The sequence below is a fragment of the Balaenoptera musculus genome, chromosome 11 (assembly GCF_009873245.2).
Source record: "Balaenoptera musculus isolate JJ_BM4_2016_0621 chromosome 11, mBalMus1.pri.v3, whole genome shotgun sequence".
Lineage (NCBI taxonomy): Eukaryota > Metazoa > Chordata > Mammalia > Artiodactyla > Balaenopteridae > Balaenoptera > Balaenoptera musculus.
Window position 1 is genome coordinate 80,346,606 of NC_045795.1, and position 19,514 is coordinate 80,366,119.

Sequence of the window (19,514 nt, forward strand, 5' to 3'; positions counted from 1 at the left end):
ACAAAAATAAAGAGTACAGGCTCTGCTGTTAGAAAGCCTGGGTAAAAGAAGGATAATAACAGGACCCAACTCTCAGGGTTGTTGTGAGGACTGTGGGTTTTGATATATGGTCAGAGATTAGACCAGGGCCTGACTCAGCGCTCTTCACCATTTGATATGACTGTATTTTATTTTCTACTAAATCATAAACTCTCGACAAGCAAGGCACCACGTCTCTGCCATCATTTTGCCTGGTTTGAAACTCAGCATGAGTATTTATTTGTGTAATCCTCAACGTATTACAAAAACAGGGCAAAAAGCATTTTGACGAACTTTACGTGGTTCAGTAATAGTATTAGCATCCTTCAAACATGTACAGCATGGGTAAAGATTGAAAAAAGAACTGGAATTTGGTATACACTGCTCTGGCCTAATTTGTGAATTATGGTATTTATCTGTTTAGAATTATATGGGAAATATTTAAAATGTTACATTGTCTTAAAGATATATCTTTATTTTTATACGTGTATGTAAATGTGTGTATATGTGTGTGTCTATCACACATATTCCCTGAAAATGGTTTCCTTTGGGCACTCTAACGTAGCTGTCACCCTCGTTTCTTTGACTTATTTTAGAATGCAGTTAAGTCCTTGGGAAAATCACTTATGTCATCAGTGAGGAATGCCACCAAAATAGCTTCTCACTTAAGTTCCCATCCCCAGAGCTAACCCACGGGAGGTTCCGATAAATTCAAATATTTAATAACTTGTATTTTTCTTTCTCCTTAAACACAGGCCCTCTGGTCCTGGAGGCAGGATCATGTGGTGGATTCTTGGCAGTCAGCAGTCTGTGGAGCATTTGCAGGTGCAAAGGATTATATTATACTGGGAAAGACCAAAGAGGGGGAGAAAAATGTGAAAATATTAACTGTGCAAAAACAACATTCTTCAGAAATTCCAGATTGTTTGGAAGAAGAGAGTCCCACTAGTTGTTTGAGAAAAGAGAGTGTCTTAGGGGAAAAAAAAACCTGCTAAAAAGGTGTCTGCCTGAAAGACAGCCAATTTGTTTTTGACAAATTTTTTCTTTTTATTAAAGCCTTCACTCAGGCCCTTGGATTATCTTAAAGATGATTTAGCAAGGCCTCTGTGGGAAGAGACTGGCTGTGGGTGCAGCTGTCTGCCTTGAGCACTTCTTGGGGGGGTTTAGGCGATTTTTGCAGAAGGCAATGATTCACGGTCCATGTGACATGTTTGACAGCGCCGTAGATTAACTGGTGTCAGGAGAGCAGAGGCTGCTCCACAACTTACTGAAAGCTAAACTGCGCGGTGTAAAAAATATGGAGATCTAAACATCTGGGCATTTTCTAGACATTAAACAAAGAGCAGAGTGACACTATGCAATGTCTATCCATCACTTGGTCATATGCATTTTCCAGTGAGGTTTTAGTGAGAACTCAGAAACTGGGAAGAATTTAATAAGTGAGAGGTGTAACAGTCTAAAAGAGAAATACATTTTGTTGCAAATAAAGGTGAGTGAGAATTATGGTTGAAATAAATCGAAACAGAAATTTGCCAGAAAATTGTAAACTGCTGGTTTTGATGCGAAGCCAGTAAACTGACAGATATGCGGGCTTAGGATACCAGCCTTAGTAGAAAATAATTCATTTCCAACTTGTTTAATGGTCGTTGGATGGGTTTTTAGTTGTAGTGATTAGGAAAACAGAAAACATACATTTTATAATGAATAAGTGGACCCATCTGACTTATAGAATTGATAATCCAAAATAAGACTCTTGCCTCTAGATGTGAAGCCAGCTCAGATTGCTTATGACGGGTAATTGTTTCCACATGATCCATAGTCATTAGCTGTGTTAAATGGGTAGGTGGTCTTGATTCATTTGCCAGTGGTCCGGAGTCTTTACTCCCCAGTCCCTAAGAAATGGGCGTTTCTGTGGACTCCCTTCTGGGTCCTGGGCACAAAGTAAGCATTCTGGAAATTGAGTCATCTTGGATAAGGAAGGCCAGTTCTTAAAGTTAACACACTATAAAACGTCTGGGTGTTGAAACAAATATATATATTCTCTGGTCCCTTCCCTTAAGTAGCTAATTCAAAGATTCGCTTGCAAATATGCATTGTTCCTATTAAGGACGTGTGCGTTCATTACAATTCCTTTTTCTGAATAATGCTGTGTAATAGGCACTAAGTACTTAGTTTAGTCAGGGGGTGGGAGCCGGGGAGAAACTTGGTATCAGACCCCCACTGTTTGGCGGGATCCTGTGGGCCAGGCTCTTTCCATTCCGGTGGCCCCCCTGAGGCTGAGGAGCGCAGCAACCCACACTGCCCTCCAGGGACAGTGGGGAAGCTGGGATGCGCGGGGCAGGGAAGGGATTTGCCCAGAGCCTCAGGATCCAGTGCTGGCTGACCTGTCTGAATCATAGAGCTGTCAAACCTCTGCTGTATCCCCGACTAAGGAACGAGACTTTGGGGCCTTATTGAGCACCAGTTTCCTTACCTGTAATGCAGAAGCAACCCTCCCTCCATTAAGGGGTTGTTGCTGGGATAGGTGCGATAATGTGTGTTAGAACTGCGTTTACGGAGTTACCACTATTTCAATAAGAACAACCAGCACCCAGGAAATGAAAAGCTGTCATCATCACAGTAATTCATATTCTTAATTGCATAGAAAAAAATAACACATTAATAAACTTACTATACATAATCATCACCTCTAGTAGGGTGTAGATTTAAAAACTACTCCAAGACAATTATCTTATTTTTTCAGCTGAGGTTCTGATAGGAATTTGCCCAAGGTCTGCAGAAAATCCATTGTCAGTACATCTACATGTATTTAACAAAAGATAAAGTAAAATAAATAGATTTCTTGTTTCTATCCCTTTTGTTTTGAAATTTTAGTTGGTACAAATGTTGATCCTGAGGAACAAGGTTACTCTTTTAAAACCTTTCTGAAAGATAAACGTAATTGGAAAATATTTCAGATTGTGAAAAAGCGACATTCTGTAAGAATTTGCTGCAAGATTGTGCACTGCACAGTATAGGGAAATGACTAATGACTAGTCATCTTGGGCAGCCCCTAAGATCTGACATGCTTACTGGCTGTACTTTCAGACGTTTTTGCCTTACATGGCCACAGAGGCAGTGATAAAACTTGCCCTATAAACCAGAAATCTGATTTCTCATCCCTGTGTGCTTTTCCAAGTTGAACCTGGTTAAATCACTGTAGACGAACCACTCTCTGGCCATCCTTGGCACTCTTCGGTGCCCATGCTTGCTTTATAAACCACTTGGCACAAAGATCCAAAAATGTCCCTTGAGATTGGAGGTGTTGATGGCTCGTCATGCTCAGAAATTCCCTTGGCTTCTGGTCAGGGGTTAGATTCGGGGGTGGGGGGGGCGGGGCGGAAACGGACTTTGCCAACTTCCCTACTTCAAGTTAACTTCCAAACATAAAACCATCATTCAGTCTTAGTAATTATGTATGACATCTGCTACTATAGTGATATCTGCTATTCTAATGTCCTTTGATTAGTTTCCTGTAATGAACACTTAACTTACATTCTCTAAGAGAGAAGGAGAGAGAGAGATCTCTCCCCCCATGGCTTGAAATTCTAGAATAGGGTGAGGATTGTTTGGGTAACAAATGACAGGGCTTGTTACGGTCTTTAAAACACAAACGAAAACATGTTTGTTGCCGTTGTTGTTGTTGAAGCCGTCCAAGTCTGGACACTTGTTTGGAGCTCGTAGGTGGAGCTGCTCTTCCTGCCCCCAGCTCATCTGGCGGGGGGGAGGCCCTGGGCGGACAGTGAGTGGCAGTGCCGCCCACTACTGCTCCCCCCACAGTCACAGCTGCTGTTGGAGGTGACAGCTCCATAACTCTTGTAGGAAGGCGGCCCCTTTGTCTGGAGAAGGCAAAGAACCTGCATTTCTTCCCTGAGGACACGTGAGATGTAGTTTCACTGTAAAAGTCTAGTTTCCCCTGAATCTGGTTCTTGAAAGCAGTTAGCCTAACATTCAGTAAAAACCCAACTCTAGTGGAACCCATAGAAAATTGTTTCACATGTGATTTGAGCACTAAAGTAGCCTGCAGTCGCTGTATCAAATAATTATTTCCTGTCTAATGTTAGCATGGTCCTTGTATTTATTACCAGCGGTTTACATTTCCCTTAAGTAAAATGCAGAAAATAACTACATTTTAACTGGAAATACAGCTCCCCTGCCCCCTCCCCATTATGACCAATTATTCTATTACGTGATCTTCACAAGTCCTTCTTACAGCCTCATAAAAAACATTGTGAGGTCTGTGAATTAAAGCAGTCTTTGATATTTGAAGACATTTAAATCGACTTATTAATAACTTGCATAAAATAAAGTTTCCATCGTGGTAGTAAAAGTAGGACCTATTTTAGCATATGCGTTTTTGTCTAACTTCTTATTACTTTCATGAAACAGAAATCACTGGGAGAATATTGGCAGGCATCTACAGTAAAGGAATGGTGAACTTTGCTAATGGCCCAAATAAGTTCGATTTACAGTATCCAAATTCAGTAGAAAACAAATACTTTTCAACATAGGTGACGTGTGAGAGCCTGAGTGGTCAGACGGGACAGATGATGTCCTTGTCAATTTTTAGGTGGTTCGGGTCAGTTTGTAAAGATTTTCAAGTAGGAAAATCATGTATGTACTTCTGGATTTTAACAACTGGATACATTTGGATTTGTCTTATTCATATATCAAAGTCATCGTGTAGTGAAACAGCATTACTTTTGGAGCCAAGGTACACATGACTTTTGAGTCCCACCTCCTTTATGGCAGAGTAAGTGGTTAAAAAAAAGTGAGAGTAGTATTTCAGGACTGGGTCCACAAAATTTTAAAATGCTTGCAGTTTAGCAGGTCCCTGAATTTCAGACAACTTTTGAATTGGGAGGAAAGTGTTTCACATATTCATAACTCAAAGGTGGCTAAAATAAAAGGGACTCCAGTATACGTGTTTATGGTTTTTACTCGTTAGCCCTAAGATTGGTGTCATTCTGGGTACATCTCTCAAGAAGTCAGCATCATAATAAATGTTACCAAATGGAGGAGGTTCGGTTTAATGATCTTATTTCAGCAACATATTTTAGAAAGATATTTGGCAAAGATCAAATGACCTCCTTGTCCACACACCGCAAAACTTAGAGGGAGAGGTGTGCTATTTCTGAAGCATCCTTCACACACGTGTTCTGTTCAGCTCTTAGAAAACTGCCGATTTCACCCTGTCTCACGGAAGCTGAAACTTTAGAAAGCCCTTTTGGGCTCATTATTTCTATCTCCTTTGGGCCTTTTGGGGTTTAAAATATATCTTTGTATCGTATTAAATAAAATAATGGTACCATATACTGTGATTTCTGTTAAAAAAGTAGTCCTCCAGTTCCTCTGTCTGTAGATATGGACCCGTTTAAAATATGTGGATTTAAAAAAAATCAGTTTGGCAGTCATGGCATTTAAATAAAGAGGACAGGAGAGAAAAGTTAGGAAAGAAGCAGTAAGGAAGAATGCAGGCTTGAATCAAAACTGACTCTAACAAGATATGGAAGCGAGTTTAGAAATCTTGTTACTCTAACTGGCCTGTTGATCAGAAGCCTGCAAATACAGAAACATTTATACTCTTTTAACCATAAGAAGCCAGCCATTTATACGAAAAATCCCCACACTGATACCCGTGTCTGTTTGCCAGTTTTGCCTCAGAGCAGAAACCACAGCAGCATTTTGGAGTCGGATTAGAGAAGATGGGCCCATGGAAGGCATGGACCCCCTGAGACTCATGGGGCACAGCATGCCTCTCTGAGTGGGGGTCTGACCACGACACACCCCCATGTACACACACAGGTTTGTCTGCTGCTTCACAAAAGAGCAAGCTATATTGTGGGGCCTTGTTTTTTAACTTGCAGGTATAAAGCATTATCCCGTCACCTCTTCTATATGCAGTCAGACATCACTACAAAGCAGGGGAGTGTGTGGGTAAAGATTTTGCATGTGTGCTTCCTATTCTTGAATCAATCAGGTGGACGTAACGATAAAGAAGTATTTTTGGCAGAGTTATGAGGAATTAATTACAAAATAAAAATGAGAAAATACCGTGTAATGCAGTAAACCGGACCTCACTTGTGTGTTGGGTATTTTTATATGCACAGGTGGATTTGCAGCTGCAGTCACCACGCCTCTGGACGTGGCAAAAACCAGAATCATGTTGGCAAAGGTAAGTGGTAAAATAATGTAATGTAGACACAACAGATGCTTGTATCTGTTAGCACTTAGGGCTTACATGTATATAAAGTGAACAAAAGTGGCGTAACACCTATAGTTAGCAGCCTTTTGCTGCCTGTTGAACCACTAATGAAACTGCCTTTGGACAAAGCAATATCCACAGGAATCGCTGTGACTGATGTCTGGGTAGCATTTTACCTTTTTGCAGTCATTTCCACCTGTATTATGTGAACAGGGAGGGCTGCTAGGGCCTCTGCCTGGTGATAACGATTTTCAAAGAATCTCTGTTTTTACTGGTGACAGACCCGAGGCTCAGAGCGCTGGCCTGCTTCATGCCATGCAGCAAGTATGAGGCTCTGAACTTACAAGAGTGAAGGCTTATTAAGCCTTCACCAGATGAATCAGGACATTTTTCAGAATTGTTAAAAAAAAAAAGTCGTTAAGTAAAATTGTTTTTGAAAAAGCTGGACTGAGAGTTCAGGGAATGGCATACATGTAACATACCTGGACCAAAACAATAAAAACTAAAAAGTCATACCCTTGTGGAAACGTGGAACAAATAAGGGCAGAATCGTAGTATGTAGCTTGATAGGGCGAAGCCTGTTTTAACTTGAACACAGTATTCTTGGTTAAGTGTGTTCATTAGCCACTTAGGTAAGTTTTATAATCATACCATTCATACTGATTATTCCCCATTCTCCTCAGATGAGTTAATACCGCTTTCAGTATCTTTCCTGTTCAATAGTAATATGTGAATTATCTGGGTTAAGCTCTGCTCATAGGCTGACAGTGAGAGAAGGAACCTAGACAAGCTACTTCTGGTGGGAAACGGGCCAACTCAGTGCTTGCTTGTGGGTTCAAGTGTGAGGGCTTCTCGTCTAGTGAGATCCAGAGGTCCTGATTCCCGGGAGACCCCCCAGTCTATCTGGAACTGTGTCCTACAGGAGGGTGGTGGGGAGCCGTGTATCTGAGGGTATCTAGAGCCTGCTGTAAGTTGGTTGGGGAGTTTCGTGAAATGATGGTTTCTCTTTTGTCTTTCCACGCAGGCCGGCTCCAGCCCTGCAAGTGGGAACGTCCTCTCTGCCCTGCACGGGGTCTGGCGGACACGGGGGCTGTCAGGGTAAGGCCGGGAAGGGAGGCCCCGCCGCTGCCGCCGTCCACCCTCCTTCTCCTTTAGCCCAGCATCGGGAGAACACCCACCCTTCCTTTTGCTTGCCCTGGTTGGGGTATCATTTACTTTTATCGTACACAACATTACGTTTGACGTTGGTTACGTGAGATGATATTGCACAGTCGGGTTGACGCAGTGTCATAGCGGGTGATTCCCATCTCATCGTTAGATGGCATCCACCTCTGTGGCCTCTGCCAGGTTCTGGATTGCAGCACTGAGAAAGCCGGCGTCCAGTTGTGTACGGCAGGACGCAAGTGACGAGGAAAGCATTCTTAGAAGAAAGCATTTGTGGTTTGGGGCACTTTTAACTCTTAATAGTTATCACTTTTAACATAGCATAGTGCCTGACACCTCGCTTGCAGCTCACGGCTCTGCATCATCTGCAAAGGTCTCTTCACGATGCTATTTCAGCATTGCTTTTACAACATGTAAACCTGTCTAAAGGTTGGGATCTGTAACAGGTAGATGAAATCACGATTCTCTCTGGAATCATCTACCAGGGATTTTGCTGAGAGAGCAAAGCGGCAGCCTCCTGTAGGGGAAGGTTGAAGGGAGCCTAGTGACAGGGCAGGTGTGAAACAGCATGGCCACGGCGGTGCCACCTCCTCGTCCCGGTGCCGTGTCGATCATTTATTTGACTCTAGTTTTGTGTCCATTTGGCAGGTTTTATTGCAGCTCGTTGACAGCCTGGGGAACATGGGGCAGGCTGGTCAGGCCGCAGGCCAAGGGTATTTTGCAGGAGTTAACAAGCCCCATCCTCTATTCAAAACAGGTAACGGGTGGTTTCGTTAAATGTGCCGACTCTCAATGGCTGCTGCTCGCCTGAAGGACAGAGGGTTTGGAGACAGGGGCTGGGTTTACCAGAAAGGAGAACTGAGCCTTGGAGGGCAGGGTGGTAGCTTGTATGTCCTGAGTCAGTGATTCATGGCTCATAGATTATAAGTAGGTAGGAATCTGGTTGCTCACAGCTGAGGCGCGTTGATTGTGACACAGGATCCTCATTGCACAGTGAAATGGTGTGAGGAAAAAAAGAAGAAGAGCTCTGAAGTAGCAGGGAAAAGATTCTTAGGGCTTCAAATAGTGACTGGGCCACACAGAGGTATTGCATGCAGTAGCTGTTTTAGGTCATAGAGTCAAACTGCTAAATTTCACTCTTACTTGTTTCGATATAGTTCTTATTAGAGTCTGTGGCAACTATTGGTCACAGCTCGGCCCTTGACTTTAGCCCTGTGGAGTCCGTGTGGAGCCGCAGCCCGTCCGCCTTTCTCGAAAAAGTGGTGATACTCGGGGATGGCATAGTCGGCAGGACCGTGGCCCCAAAAACTTGTGGACAAGGAATTTCCTTGAGTAGATGATTGAAACTAAACCTTCCCTGTCCCAGTGGTGGTGTTATCTAACCAGGCAGTGCCAGAATTACAGGCAGAGGAAGGGTGTCATCAACATGCTGAGGGCCTATTCCTGTCCCTGCTTTCAGCCCTGAAAAGGTAATTTGGGTTTTTGCCGATCTTCCAGAAGCTTCTAAAGTCTTGGGCTCTCATTAGTATGCCCAGTGTGGTCCTTAGCAGAGTATTTCAGGCAGCTAATGACAGCGTTCATTAGCTTCCTATTAACGTGATAAAAGACAACAAGTAATTGGACCAGAGAACTGTAACGAGAAGCAAACAAAACCTCCTGCGAACGTGGGCCACTCTTCTGAGCAGTGGTCCTAGGCTTCCCCAGCCGCCGCCTCTGTCGGTTTTCCATGCAGAGCCCCGGTGGGCTCCTGGTGGCCCCGGAACGCACCTGCCGGGTTTAACAGAGGATTCGAGCCGCCTCCCCACCTGCAACGGGCTGGTGCTGAGCTCTCGGCGTAAATTAAAGTGGTGACACTTGGGTCTCTCCGTGTTGGTTCACACGGGGAGGGACCACGTTCTGGCACCCGATTTGGAAGATGTGCCCTCAGGCAACCTGGTTTCTCTGAAATAAAAATACCACACGCTCACCGAGCCCAACAGCCCGAAAGCAGATGGGAAACCTGTTTATCCAGCGTTGCTCCTTCCTCCCTTTCTTCGGCTCATCACTTGGCCTTTTGTTTTCCTCTCCTGTGCCCTTTATGTCCTCACCGCTGCTGCCCTGTGTCCCCTCAAGTGGCGCCCGGCCCTGTGCTGAGCGCCTGACGTTTGTCATCTCGTCGTCGTGCGGTCCCTCCAGTGCAGCCCTGCTCTGTTCAGCCTTCGCGTCTGCGTTGCGTTGGGGCCCTCACTGTACAAATTACTCTAATGATGTTAACACACAGTTGTCATCTAGCGAAGCCATCAATTGCTTCCATCTGCCCCTCGCATGGAGCAGCTGAGCTCATTAGCAGCGGGGAGAGGAATGAGACACTGGCTGTAGAAACAAGGCAGGGAGGGAGGGAGGGTTTTGTGGCCAACGTGGTTTCCACAGCTCAGCCCCTGCTGACCCCCCCTTCCAGCACTTCTCTTTGTAGGACGGGGGCAGGGAGATGAATCTCTTTTCTGGGCCACAAGGACACAGTGGCCTCAAAGCAGTAATTTAGGGGCCACCTCATGCAAAAACAGTTTGCATGATGCTGGGCTGAACAACTTTTTCCCTTCCAAGTGTGTTTTGGTCTTCTGTAGAATTTTCACGTAGACAAGAAAAAGAGGTTCTCATTTCGTGTAGTATTTTACTTGACGATTTAAATCCTCAGTTAGCTAACTAAAGTATGGGCCCCCTAGAGCCGCTCTCGAGTCCGTTTTGCTCAGAAGTGCTGAGGGCTACACACAGGGCGGTCAGGCTGGCCTCTCCCGGCCGTCACACAGAAAGGAGGCAGCCGGGCAGCTGTGAACCAGGCCACGGGGGTTTCCTTCCGGTCCCTTTCTTGGCACGCCTCCCGTTAGCTGAGCATGGAGGTTCCCCAGACTTTCCAGGCTACACAGGCTGCTGCTGGCATAACCTCCATGTTTTCAGCTTTCGTCCCTGGATCCGACCCTAAGTCTTTTTAGTGGTCAATCCACTAGTTCTGATTTTGTAATTTTGTTCTCTGCTTACACAAGTAACACTCTTGGTAAAAAAAGGTTCATTGTTGCAGAAACACAGGCAAAGTCTCCTGTACCCCTTGCTCCCCAGAGAAAGTAGAGGATGCATCTCGGCCGTGTTTGTCCAACATGCAGTCACATTATACATACAGCTTTGGGACTTCCTTCAGAACCTATTTTGTATACGTTCCGTGTCGGTCGCTATGGACGGCCTTATCAGCGGCACAGTCTCCCGTGTGCGTCCGCCGTAGCATCATCTCTGTAACCAGGGAGCAGATTCTTTGCAGTTTTTCTCTTATTAGCACCACCACGATGACCATCTTTGAACAAATACCTGTGCATCGCTCTGGGAGGGTTTTAAAGAATGACTCCCCACTTTACATCCCCAGTAACATTGTTCTTTTACTCTGCATTTCTTTGCTTCTTCCAAAGTTGCAACTTGGATGGTAACTGGCTCTCTGTAGTGCTTGGGGACGGAACCTGCAATGAGGCGCTGCTCCCCTCCCAGCTGGAACCCACTCGCCTTCCTCGTCCTTTCTTAGAGGGGAGAGAAAACAGGGAATCCATGGAGATTCGATTCCCCGCGCGGCATCGCCTTTGTGGGTCTCTAAGGACAAAATGGGACGGAGTGGGTCACTGGGAGGGGCAGCAGAGTCGTCCGGAAATCTTCCCCAACACCCAGGGCCCACCTCAGGTTTCCGGGGAGAGGGTGGGGGGCTGGTGCCCTCCAGCCTTCCCTGGGATTCAGCCCTTTGACTTCTCTATAAAAAAAAGTCAATTTCATCATCTCTTGAAAGCAAAAATGGTGTGACAGTCTTAATAGAACTGTCGTGGGGACAGAGTTACTGTGTCTTGACTAATTGCTGGGCTGAACTGTGGGTGCTCACAAGTAAGCTGTTTGTATTCAGCCGCCTTAGCCAACAAGCAGCTGGGCTCCAGCTTCAACAAGTCTACTCGGGAATGTAATTTAGTGCCATTCTGAAAGGAAAAACAGACACATTTTAAGTGCTGTGTGGGGTTAAATGAGCGTGGTGTGTTGAGTGGAGCAAGCTGTGGGTGTTGGAATTGAACCTTTTTTACACACAGAAAATTAAAAAAAAAAAATCTTTCCTCCTCCCTTCCCCCCCCGCCCCCCCCCCCCAGATTATTTGCAGGTGTCTTCCCTCGAATGGCAGCCATCAGTCTGGGAGGTTTCATCTTTCTTGGTGCTTATGACCAGACTCGCAGCTTTCTGCTGGAACTTGGCAGAGAGAGTCCATGAATCAGAGACGGCCCCTGCTTTCAAGAAAGGGTCCTGCTGTGAGAACTGTTTCCCCTCCGGTGAGCAGCCGTTTGGCCATCTAAACAACAGAACGCGGCGCTCAAGTCCAGTTCTGCTCAGATTACGACATGGAGAACGCATCTTCCGTGCTGCAGGCTGGCCGGGATGACGTCATCGGCCTGGTTCCCAGAGTTCAGAGAGAAAAGGATGTCCACAGCGGTACTTTGAACAATTTTCTCAGAATCCCTTAATAAATAAGTGTGGCAACGCTGAGTCCAGGCCCTTTCAGAGCCTTCGTTTGATCTGTATCTGATCTTTCATTTCCTGCCACCTGACAGTGGAATCAGCCAAAGGCAGAGATGGTTATGATTTTAAAAGAATGGCTAGAGTAAGTAAGTAAAGGAAGGAGACTCGGGAAGAAGGTTGGGGGTGTGGGTGGCTTTTCTCCCCTGGGTTAACTCCGACGGCATCGCCTTACAGCCTGGTGTAAAAAGAACGAACCACATACAGGTGCTCAGCCAGCATCCTTGCTGGGTCACCAGGCTCCTGGTCTTAGTTACCCTCACATTTCACCTATAAAAACAATTGTATTCTTTTACAGAGAGGTGTCCAGCGGCCCATGTGGTGTGTGAGAGAGAAACCAGTCGCAGCCCAGTGACTAGGTGGGCCCAGCGGGCTTCACGGCAGGAGGGCCGTCACTGACCTGGCTCCTCTCCACTTCAGACCCAAAGCAAGGGCCGGGCCGGCTTTGGAAACGGGGTGGGTTCATCATTCCTAATCACTAAGGTTTGTTGCTTGGAGTTTTAAGCTCAACACTAGAAATCAAAGAGATGAAGAAGTGGGAAGGTCACCATCTTGGAGCTCTACTAATAAGCTCCAGGTGTTAGAAAAATTCAGAAAGCAATCTCAGGAATCTAGTGGTGTCATGTTTTCCCTGGAGCTACGGGTATATATACCATTCTGCTTTGACTAAAAATTTTTTTTCCTTTTTGGGGGTGGGGTGGGGGGGAAGGTACATACTTCAGGCAGGATGACTCCCTTACAAAGGCAATCTCTGGAATTAATTAAACAGGATGCAGCAATGCTGGTTAATGGAGGTATAAAAATAACCCCGCCACACACTTAACATTTTATAAATGAACCTTTATTAAAGACACTTCAATGCCATTTGTTAGACACTTCAATATTTTACATGTTGCTTTTCAATGTACATTGTACCAAAATTTCTATAAATAAATAACTTTGTACATAAAAGTAAGTAATACTTCCTCTTTCACATTGCCTCTCAGAAGCAGCAAATTCACATATTTTGTGGAAGTAAGAATCAGTTAACTGTTGAGAACAAAATTGTAAATGTGCTTACCTTTTGGAACAGTGATGACATCTGACAGTGAAATTTAACATAGGTAAGTAACCATTCTGTCAGTACCTCCCTTCAGCTTTTTGGCCAAAGGAACTTTGCTTTCTGAGATTTTTTTAAGGACCTTGTTTCAATGTAATTTTTCCTGAAATACACATTGGCACTCACAAGATGGTTAGCAACAGGTCTCAAAAAAGTGCAAATATACCCAGAACCCGGGTCAAGGGCTAATCGCTTAGAGTCCAAGCCCGGGTCCATCTGTGCGAGGGAAGGAAATGGATAGGCCTGCTCTGCACCCTCAGTAAAGACACGCTAGCCCTGAAAAGGAGGGACTCGGTTTTTCCTCCCCCAAGGCCAATGTAATATTAATTATATCGGCAGAACTAAAACAAACATCACTATTGAAAAATCCACAGGTACCAACACCAGCAGCCTCTATCTATCTAATTAAAAAGCCTCAAATGACCATCAAAGGATACTGACAAGACCACATTCGCCTTTATCACAGAAGGAAGAAGAAAGGCAGTGCTTAATTGTTCGAACCAATTGCTTGTGGTGGATTAACAACCTCCATTCCACTTGTTTGTTAGAGAAGGAGCTTAAACCTACGAGAAGTCCATCACTGCAAAGGAACATGACATCTGCCCCTCTGGGCTCTACGGGGAGGTCACTGCGAGGCCATCCACACACGAGCAATACTGACATGAAGTTACTTCCAATGCCAGTGGAGTCTCTGCCGGTAAAACACCCGAGGGGGTCCGCCCTCCCAAGTGCAATACCAAGCCAAGGACCTTCGCTTCCCTCCCACCCACCAAAAACTCCTGCAAACAAATGTGGTTTGTAGCTCCTAGGAGCTCCATCCATGCATTAAGGCACCAGAACTATCCCCACCCTCCAAAATTAAACAGCAACCTGGTATGAAAAATAATATTGTCAAAATTGTACAATTTTTTTTTCTGTTAACCATGCACTAAAGATTAAAATAGCCTCTGTAAAAGATATATATAATATATGCCATCTCTGCAAACTCTTATGTACAAGGGTATCAAATACTTTTCTGCCTTTTGTACACAATAGCCTCTTGCATTTCTGTGCTTCAGCTGCAAGTCCTTCAAACTGCTGACGCTCCGCACGGAGGTGGAAACTATGTACAAATCAGTGATGCTTGAAGCCGCCAGGCCCCCTCACAGCCTCACCCACCTCTCCGTCCTGTAGACATCGACGCCACAAGAGCCGAGGTAGACAAAGCCTAGCTTTTGGGTGCAAACAGCAGCGGCGCGCTCCGTCTCCCGGGCGGCTGTCCCGTCACGGGTGTGGACTCAGAACCGGAGTCACAGGCTTGGGGGAGGTGTCCATTGGAAAGAAGCAAGTGCTGGCCTTCGCTGGGCACATCGGGAAAGCCCGAGGCAGCTTCTGTGAGCTCAGGCTTGCCCGGAGTTAATGCACACGAAGGCTGCAGGTCTAAGGGGTCCAGCTCACACAACCGCGCTATCGTCCAAGAGGAGGCCCCTAGGAGGAGGAGAAGGAAGAGGCCACGTCAGCCCCCTCCGGCCCGGCCGAGTCCGCGCTCCCCGCCACCTGCCGCTGCCTCGGAAGACAGTGCCACGTTACCTTTCCCATCTAGAGGCGCCGCTGGCTTCTTCAAGGCTGCCAGCATTCTGTCGTGGTTACTGGGGTAGAGGGACCCCCTGCAGTGGCCGCGGGACCCGTCAGCTGCCCCGCTGCCCCGAGGCTGTGGAGAGCGTGGGCGGCCGCTCGGGCTGGGCTGCAGGCTGCTCAGGGTTCCTGGCTGTGCGCTGTCTCTGGGCACAGGCTGAGGACAGAAGGCCCGCTCCTCGGAGTGACTGTGCGCCTCGGTGCTGCAGTCGCCGCACACCGCCGGGCCGCCGGGCTCTGCGGACAGAGCCGGAGACGCGTGAGACCCGTCGCCACGCAAGTCTCCATCCCACGCAGAGGACAGGCTGCTCAGCTCTGCGGCCGTAAGGCCCGAGCCCTGCTTTGATCAACTCTAACCAGCCCCCTTGCCAAGTCTGTTCACAGAAAAAGGACTTGGGCAAACACTGAGCCATTAATGAAGAACAGAGCCCTTCCACGTTGAAACGTTTCAGCTTAATTTCTTAATCAGAGCACGAAGTCATACACTCTGATCTCAGGGAACAAAAAAAATCCCACTTGCGTGAGCACGCACCATATAGTGTCAGAAGTCTTCTGAACGATTAGAAATTTAGCCTCACAACGGCCCTGGTGAAAAGGTACTCTGGTTTGGGCCTTAACCCTTTATTTCAGTCAGTCACTTACAAATCTAGAATACTCATGCTCAGGCTTAGCACACCATAGTTTTATTTAAGAGACATCCTCTTCGGGAATTTAAAAAGAGCCAGGCCAGAGCTTCCTGTTTATGTATTGAATGCCAAATTCTAAGACAGCCTGACATCAATTATGTCTCCCCCCACTTTCACTTAATGAGTAGGTCAACCCAAACTTTGATTTCAAGAGCAAAATACTTTTCCTGACGAAAGCCTCTCATACCCATCATTTTCCGTGGACCAAGTGTGCCATCGGCCTTCTCCACCACTTTCCACTGCTCCTTCGTGTACCCGACGCAGAGCTTGGGCTGCCTGCACGTAATGCCGTGAGCTTCCACCTCGGGAAAGAGGCCTGCATCGCTCGGACGAACACCTGCAACAGACTCCCACACGGTTAGACGCTCCGGGCTTAGTCCGCACTTCACAGGAAGCCGTGAGAACGGGCAAGGCCGCCAGAACGGGGACATGTTTCAAAGTGTTCTTTCCAGTGCTGGGTTATCGGGCTAACCAAGAGGTCCAGCAGGGAACCTTTTCGAATACTGCCTTCCCAGCAGGCAGGCCTTTCAGCATTCAGAGCCATGACGGTGAGCAGTTCTTGGCAAGGATAAACGTGCCCCTAACAAACAAGGGCTGCTCAGCCTCCCCTACTCTTGGGGGCACTTTGTACCCTGAGAGACTGGAACAACAGACCTGGGCGCTTGCCCTGTGCAACGAGTGGCTTGGTTTCAGTACCTGTCACGTCCTTTGCTGCTCTTATCTCAGGCAGTCCTACCCTATTCGGACTAGGAGTCCCACCCTCTCCCACCCTATCCCAATACGGTGACGTCCTGGGGGATGGGGATTTTAAAACCTTGCAGAACTTGCACAGGTCAAGTCCAAAAAAACCCAAGGGAAGGCTTGAGTCATCCAGCCTGCCAGGTCACTACATATGCTTCATGTGATACCAGGCAGCTGCCCCAGGCCGGAGCTGGCAGCAGCCCCAGGGGTCGCAGCTGCACCGAGGGCTGAGGCCTTACCGTTGCTCTCGATGTGCCCATTGGCCTGGTGGCCACCCTCAGTCCTGACCATGGTTTCCTGTCGGTCAGAAAGGGTCCCCTGAGAAGAGAGGTAGCTCGGAACGTCTGGTGGCACGATGGTTTCATCTGCAAGGAGACAGGACAGTCAAACACCAGGGGTCCCAATCCTTCGAGGTGACAACAAAGGCAGACACAAGAGACCCCAGCAGCCACTGTCAGGCTGTGCAGAGACACCCTGTGGAGTCTGCGCACTGGAGAAGCCCTCCCAGGACCTGCTCAGCCTGACTTTACATCCAGGTGTGAGAGGTGTCCGAGTCCGCACAAGACAAAGCACAGTGATGGGAAAGGAGACAGAACTAAGAGAAGAAGGGACCTGTGAGGTCACTGCAGCAACAGTCTACCACGTGGCAGCAAAGCAAGTGCCAAGGATGCCTCAGAAAACTGCAGAGTTCATAGTGTATTTGAGAGTGTTCCCATTCTAATGTGCAATTCCTGAAAGATGATAGAATGGTGTCATCGAGACCAAAGCCTCAGCTGTCCCGAGTGACTCCACATTCCCAAAGGTTCTAGAGGAGTTCTGGATATACTGAGATTCTCAAAGAAGCCTCTGGCCCTGGCCTCCTTCACCAATGTCCCTGCTTTTCCCCTTCCCTGTGAGTCGCCGCCGCCGCCGCCGCCAACCTGTGTTAGTGACACTGTACTCCTCACTCTTCTTCCTGGTCTGGTAGATGATGCACACCCAGACCAGGGACGTCAGCACGATGCTGCACACCACGGCGATGGTGAAGATGCCCACAGTGGTGCCGTCCTTCCTGCAGCCCGGAGTGGGCAGGACGCTCAGCTGGCTGTGAGCGCGCTCGGTGCCCAGGGCGTTGGACATCTCGCAGGTGTAGCGGCCCGCATCTTCCGCCACCACGTTCTGAACGACCAGCAGCTGGTTGCCGGGGGTGAAGTGGTGCCGTTCGGTGAGGATCAGGGGCCGGTCCCCCTTGAGCCAGGTGATGCGGGGTGGAGGGCTTCCAGTCGCTTTGCACTGGAGAGCCACCGTTTCTCCCACGGATGCCACGCGGTCCTCCAAGGGCACCGCCAAGGACGGGGTTTCTGCAAGAAGTCAGTGGAGGTCTTACGGTTATTCTGTGGGCCTCGGCTGCTATACCTCTGCCTTGTCTCCTGGACCAAGGAAAATCCAAGACGTCAGTGAAATGCCATCTAAGATCTTTTAACAGAGTGGCAAGCTTTTCAGAAGATTTTCTACCAGAATGACTAAATCATTACTATTCTGGGGATGAACTAACCTCCAGCCACAGAAACCCCTATGGTTCCCAGACTGCCCTGTGACAGGCCCAAGTTTATCCCTGACCCAGAGCAAACCCATCCTGCCCGATTAGAGGGCAGTTCTATAGGTAGAGTGTCTTATACCTAAGCCCTGTAAAGACTCTCCTGATCCACTGGGCTATCTTATTTTTTTTAAAGAGATGGAACTACTTGTTTAAGAAAATCTTAGAAGCCTAAAATTTTAAACAAAGAAACAGCCTACCACAATCACCTACCACAATCACCTAGGCTTCACAGAACAGTTTGAGAGAACCTTGCCTCTAGGTACCTAGGATAAGTAAGAAAATCTCTCCCTCTCACACATACACAGATGCGCGCGCGCACACACACACACACACACACTCACACACTCACACTCTCTTCTCTCTCAGTGTATCTATAGTCGAACCTAGGACAGTCAGGGTGGCGTTCGCTGAAATGGAGCCGGCCGAGTTCTGGGCGGTACAGCTATAAACCCCCATGTCATCTATCTTCACATCAGTGATGAAAAACACATCGTCGTCTGGCATGACATGCATGCGTCGCTCACGAGCAGCGGGGAAATCTGTGCCTCCATCCTTCTGCCAGGCAATCTGGGGGTTAGGGTGGCCAGTGGCAGCACATTCAAGGCGGGCCATGGTGCCAGTCCGGATGGCAATGTCGTGGGGCATTTTGGTGAATGATGGCAACACTGCAAAACAGAAGCACACAGGGTCGAGTTTTTAGAAAGCTGGAATGCAAAGGCCAGGAGTATCTTCTGTCAAACTGACCTTCCCCACCACTGCGGGTGAGTTCACCAGCCTTCATGCCAGCATCTGCCCAGAACCACTACTGCCCCCTGTAAATCAGGAGCTGAGGTTTCCAAGGGCTGCCCAGCTTCTCCTACCGGGGAGGGGGTGGGCGGAGGAGCAGTTCCATCGGTCTCTCTCGTCACACGCCCGAGGCTGGCTCTCACCCCCTCAAATGTAAGGCTTTCCTGAAACATCTCCCTGCTGTCCGTCATGTCGTGATCAGTCTGTACAGGGATATCCCCTAAATGCCAGGGCCTGATACTTGCCTGCCTTAATCACCCGGAGAGACCCTAGGAAACAAGAATATCTGCTCCTGCAAGATGCTATGACAGAGAGGAGGTGACATGCCTTCACCCTGGGGAAAGCAATGGGATGGCTCTTCCCTCTTGAAGAAAACTCATTTAGGAGCAGTGGTACCGGAACCGTATTCCTGTATACACACGAGCGGAAAGCATTCCACCAGCTTATTTATCCCAAATATTCCCTGACACAGTGCTAAGCATCCAGCCAAACGTCGGGCGTCACTGCTGTGCCCATCAAGGTTGCTTTGGTGGGGACTCTTAACAGTTCCCTGAGCTTTTGAGAAACAGTGAGGACTCCTTCAGAATAAGCCAAGACAACCGGTCAATGTGTGGTAAAAAAAAGTGTGGGATTTTTTTGGGGGTCTGTAAGGGCTGAGAGACCAGGGCAGTTCTGGCACTTTTTAACTGTAATAATCAAGAAAATCTTGTTAGATTACTGGGGCAAGGGGTTAACTGCTCAAACTATTTATCTCTCTGTCCTTCTACCCTAAACTCACTACCACAAACAGCCCTGAAGGAGCCATCGCAACAGGCTCTAAAGCTGGCTGCCGAGTAAAAATCCTTGTCAAACACCCACAGACCATTCTGCTGTCAGGCTGCTGCCCTACCACTGCCGGACTTGGCCCCGCCCAGGCTGGCCCCAAGGCTGTGCCATCTCCTCAAAGGGCATCAGCTTCCCCAGCATCAGGGTATGCTTGGAATCTGGATACCAGACATCCTGGATTAAGGAGGAGAA

The 19,514-nt window shown here is 47.6% G+C and overlaps 2 protein-coding genes across 7 annotated transcripts in view; one reads left to right on the forward strand and one right to left on the reverse strand.

Moving 5' to 3' along the window:
- Nucleotides 1–13,517, forward strand: part of SLC25A26 (solute carrier family 25 member 26) — a 174,393-nt gene extending 160,876 nt beyond the window's left edge. For 5 of the 6 annotated variants that reach the window (XM_036868498.1, XM_036868500.1, XM_036868497.1 and 2 more), the window contains 4 exons: nucleotides 774–843; nucleotides 6,168–6,232; nucleotides 7,287–7,360; nucleotides 11,572–11,962. In XM_036868498.1, the coding sequence (XP_036724393.1) occupies nucleotides 774–843; nucleotides 6,168–6,232; nucleotides 7,287–7,360; nucleotides 11,572–11,689 (327 nt within the window). In that variant the 3' untranslated portion in view covers nucleotides 11,690–11,962. Of the gene's footprint in view, nucleotides 1–773; nucleotides 844–6,167; nucleotides 6,233–7,286; nucleotides 7,361–11,571; nucleotides 11,963–12,290 lie in introns of those variants that run through there. The other variant, XR_005021810.1, reaches the window with a different exon arrangement.
- LRIG1 (leucine rich repeats and immunoglobulin like domains 1) overlaps nucleotides 12,812–19,514 on the reverse strand; it is a 119,276-nt gene continuing 112,573 nt past the window's right edge. The window contains exons 14-19 of the mRNA XM_036868495.1: nucleotides 18,095–18,376; nucleotides 17,053–17,472; nucleotides 16,372–16,497; nucleotides 15,579–15,728; nucleotides 14,661–14,942; nucleotides 12,812–14,558 (exon numbers count right to left, since the gene is read on the reverse strand). Coding sequence (XP_036724390.1) covers nucleotides 14,299–14,558; nucleotides 14,661–14,942; nucleotides 15,579–15,728; nucleotides 16,372–16,497; nucleotides 17,053–17,472; nucleotides 18,095–18,376 — 1,520 coding nt within the window. The 3' untranslated portion in view covers nucleotides 12,812–14,298. The remainder of the gene's footprint in view (nucleotides 14,559–14,660; nucleotides 14,943–15,578; nucleotides 15,729–16,371; nucleotides 16,498–17,052; nucleotides 17,473–18,094; nucleotides 18,377–19,514) is intronic.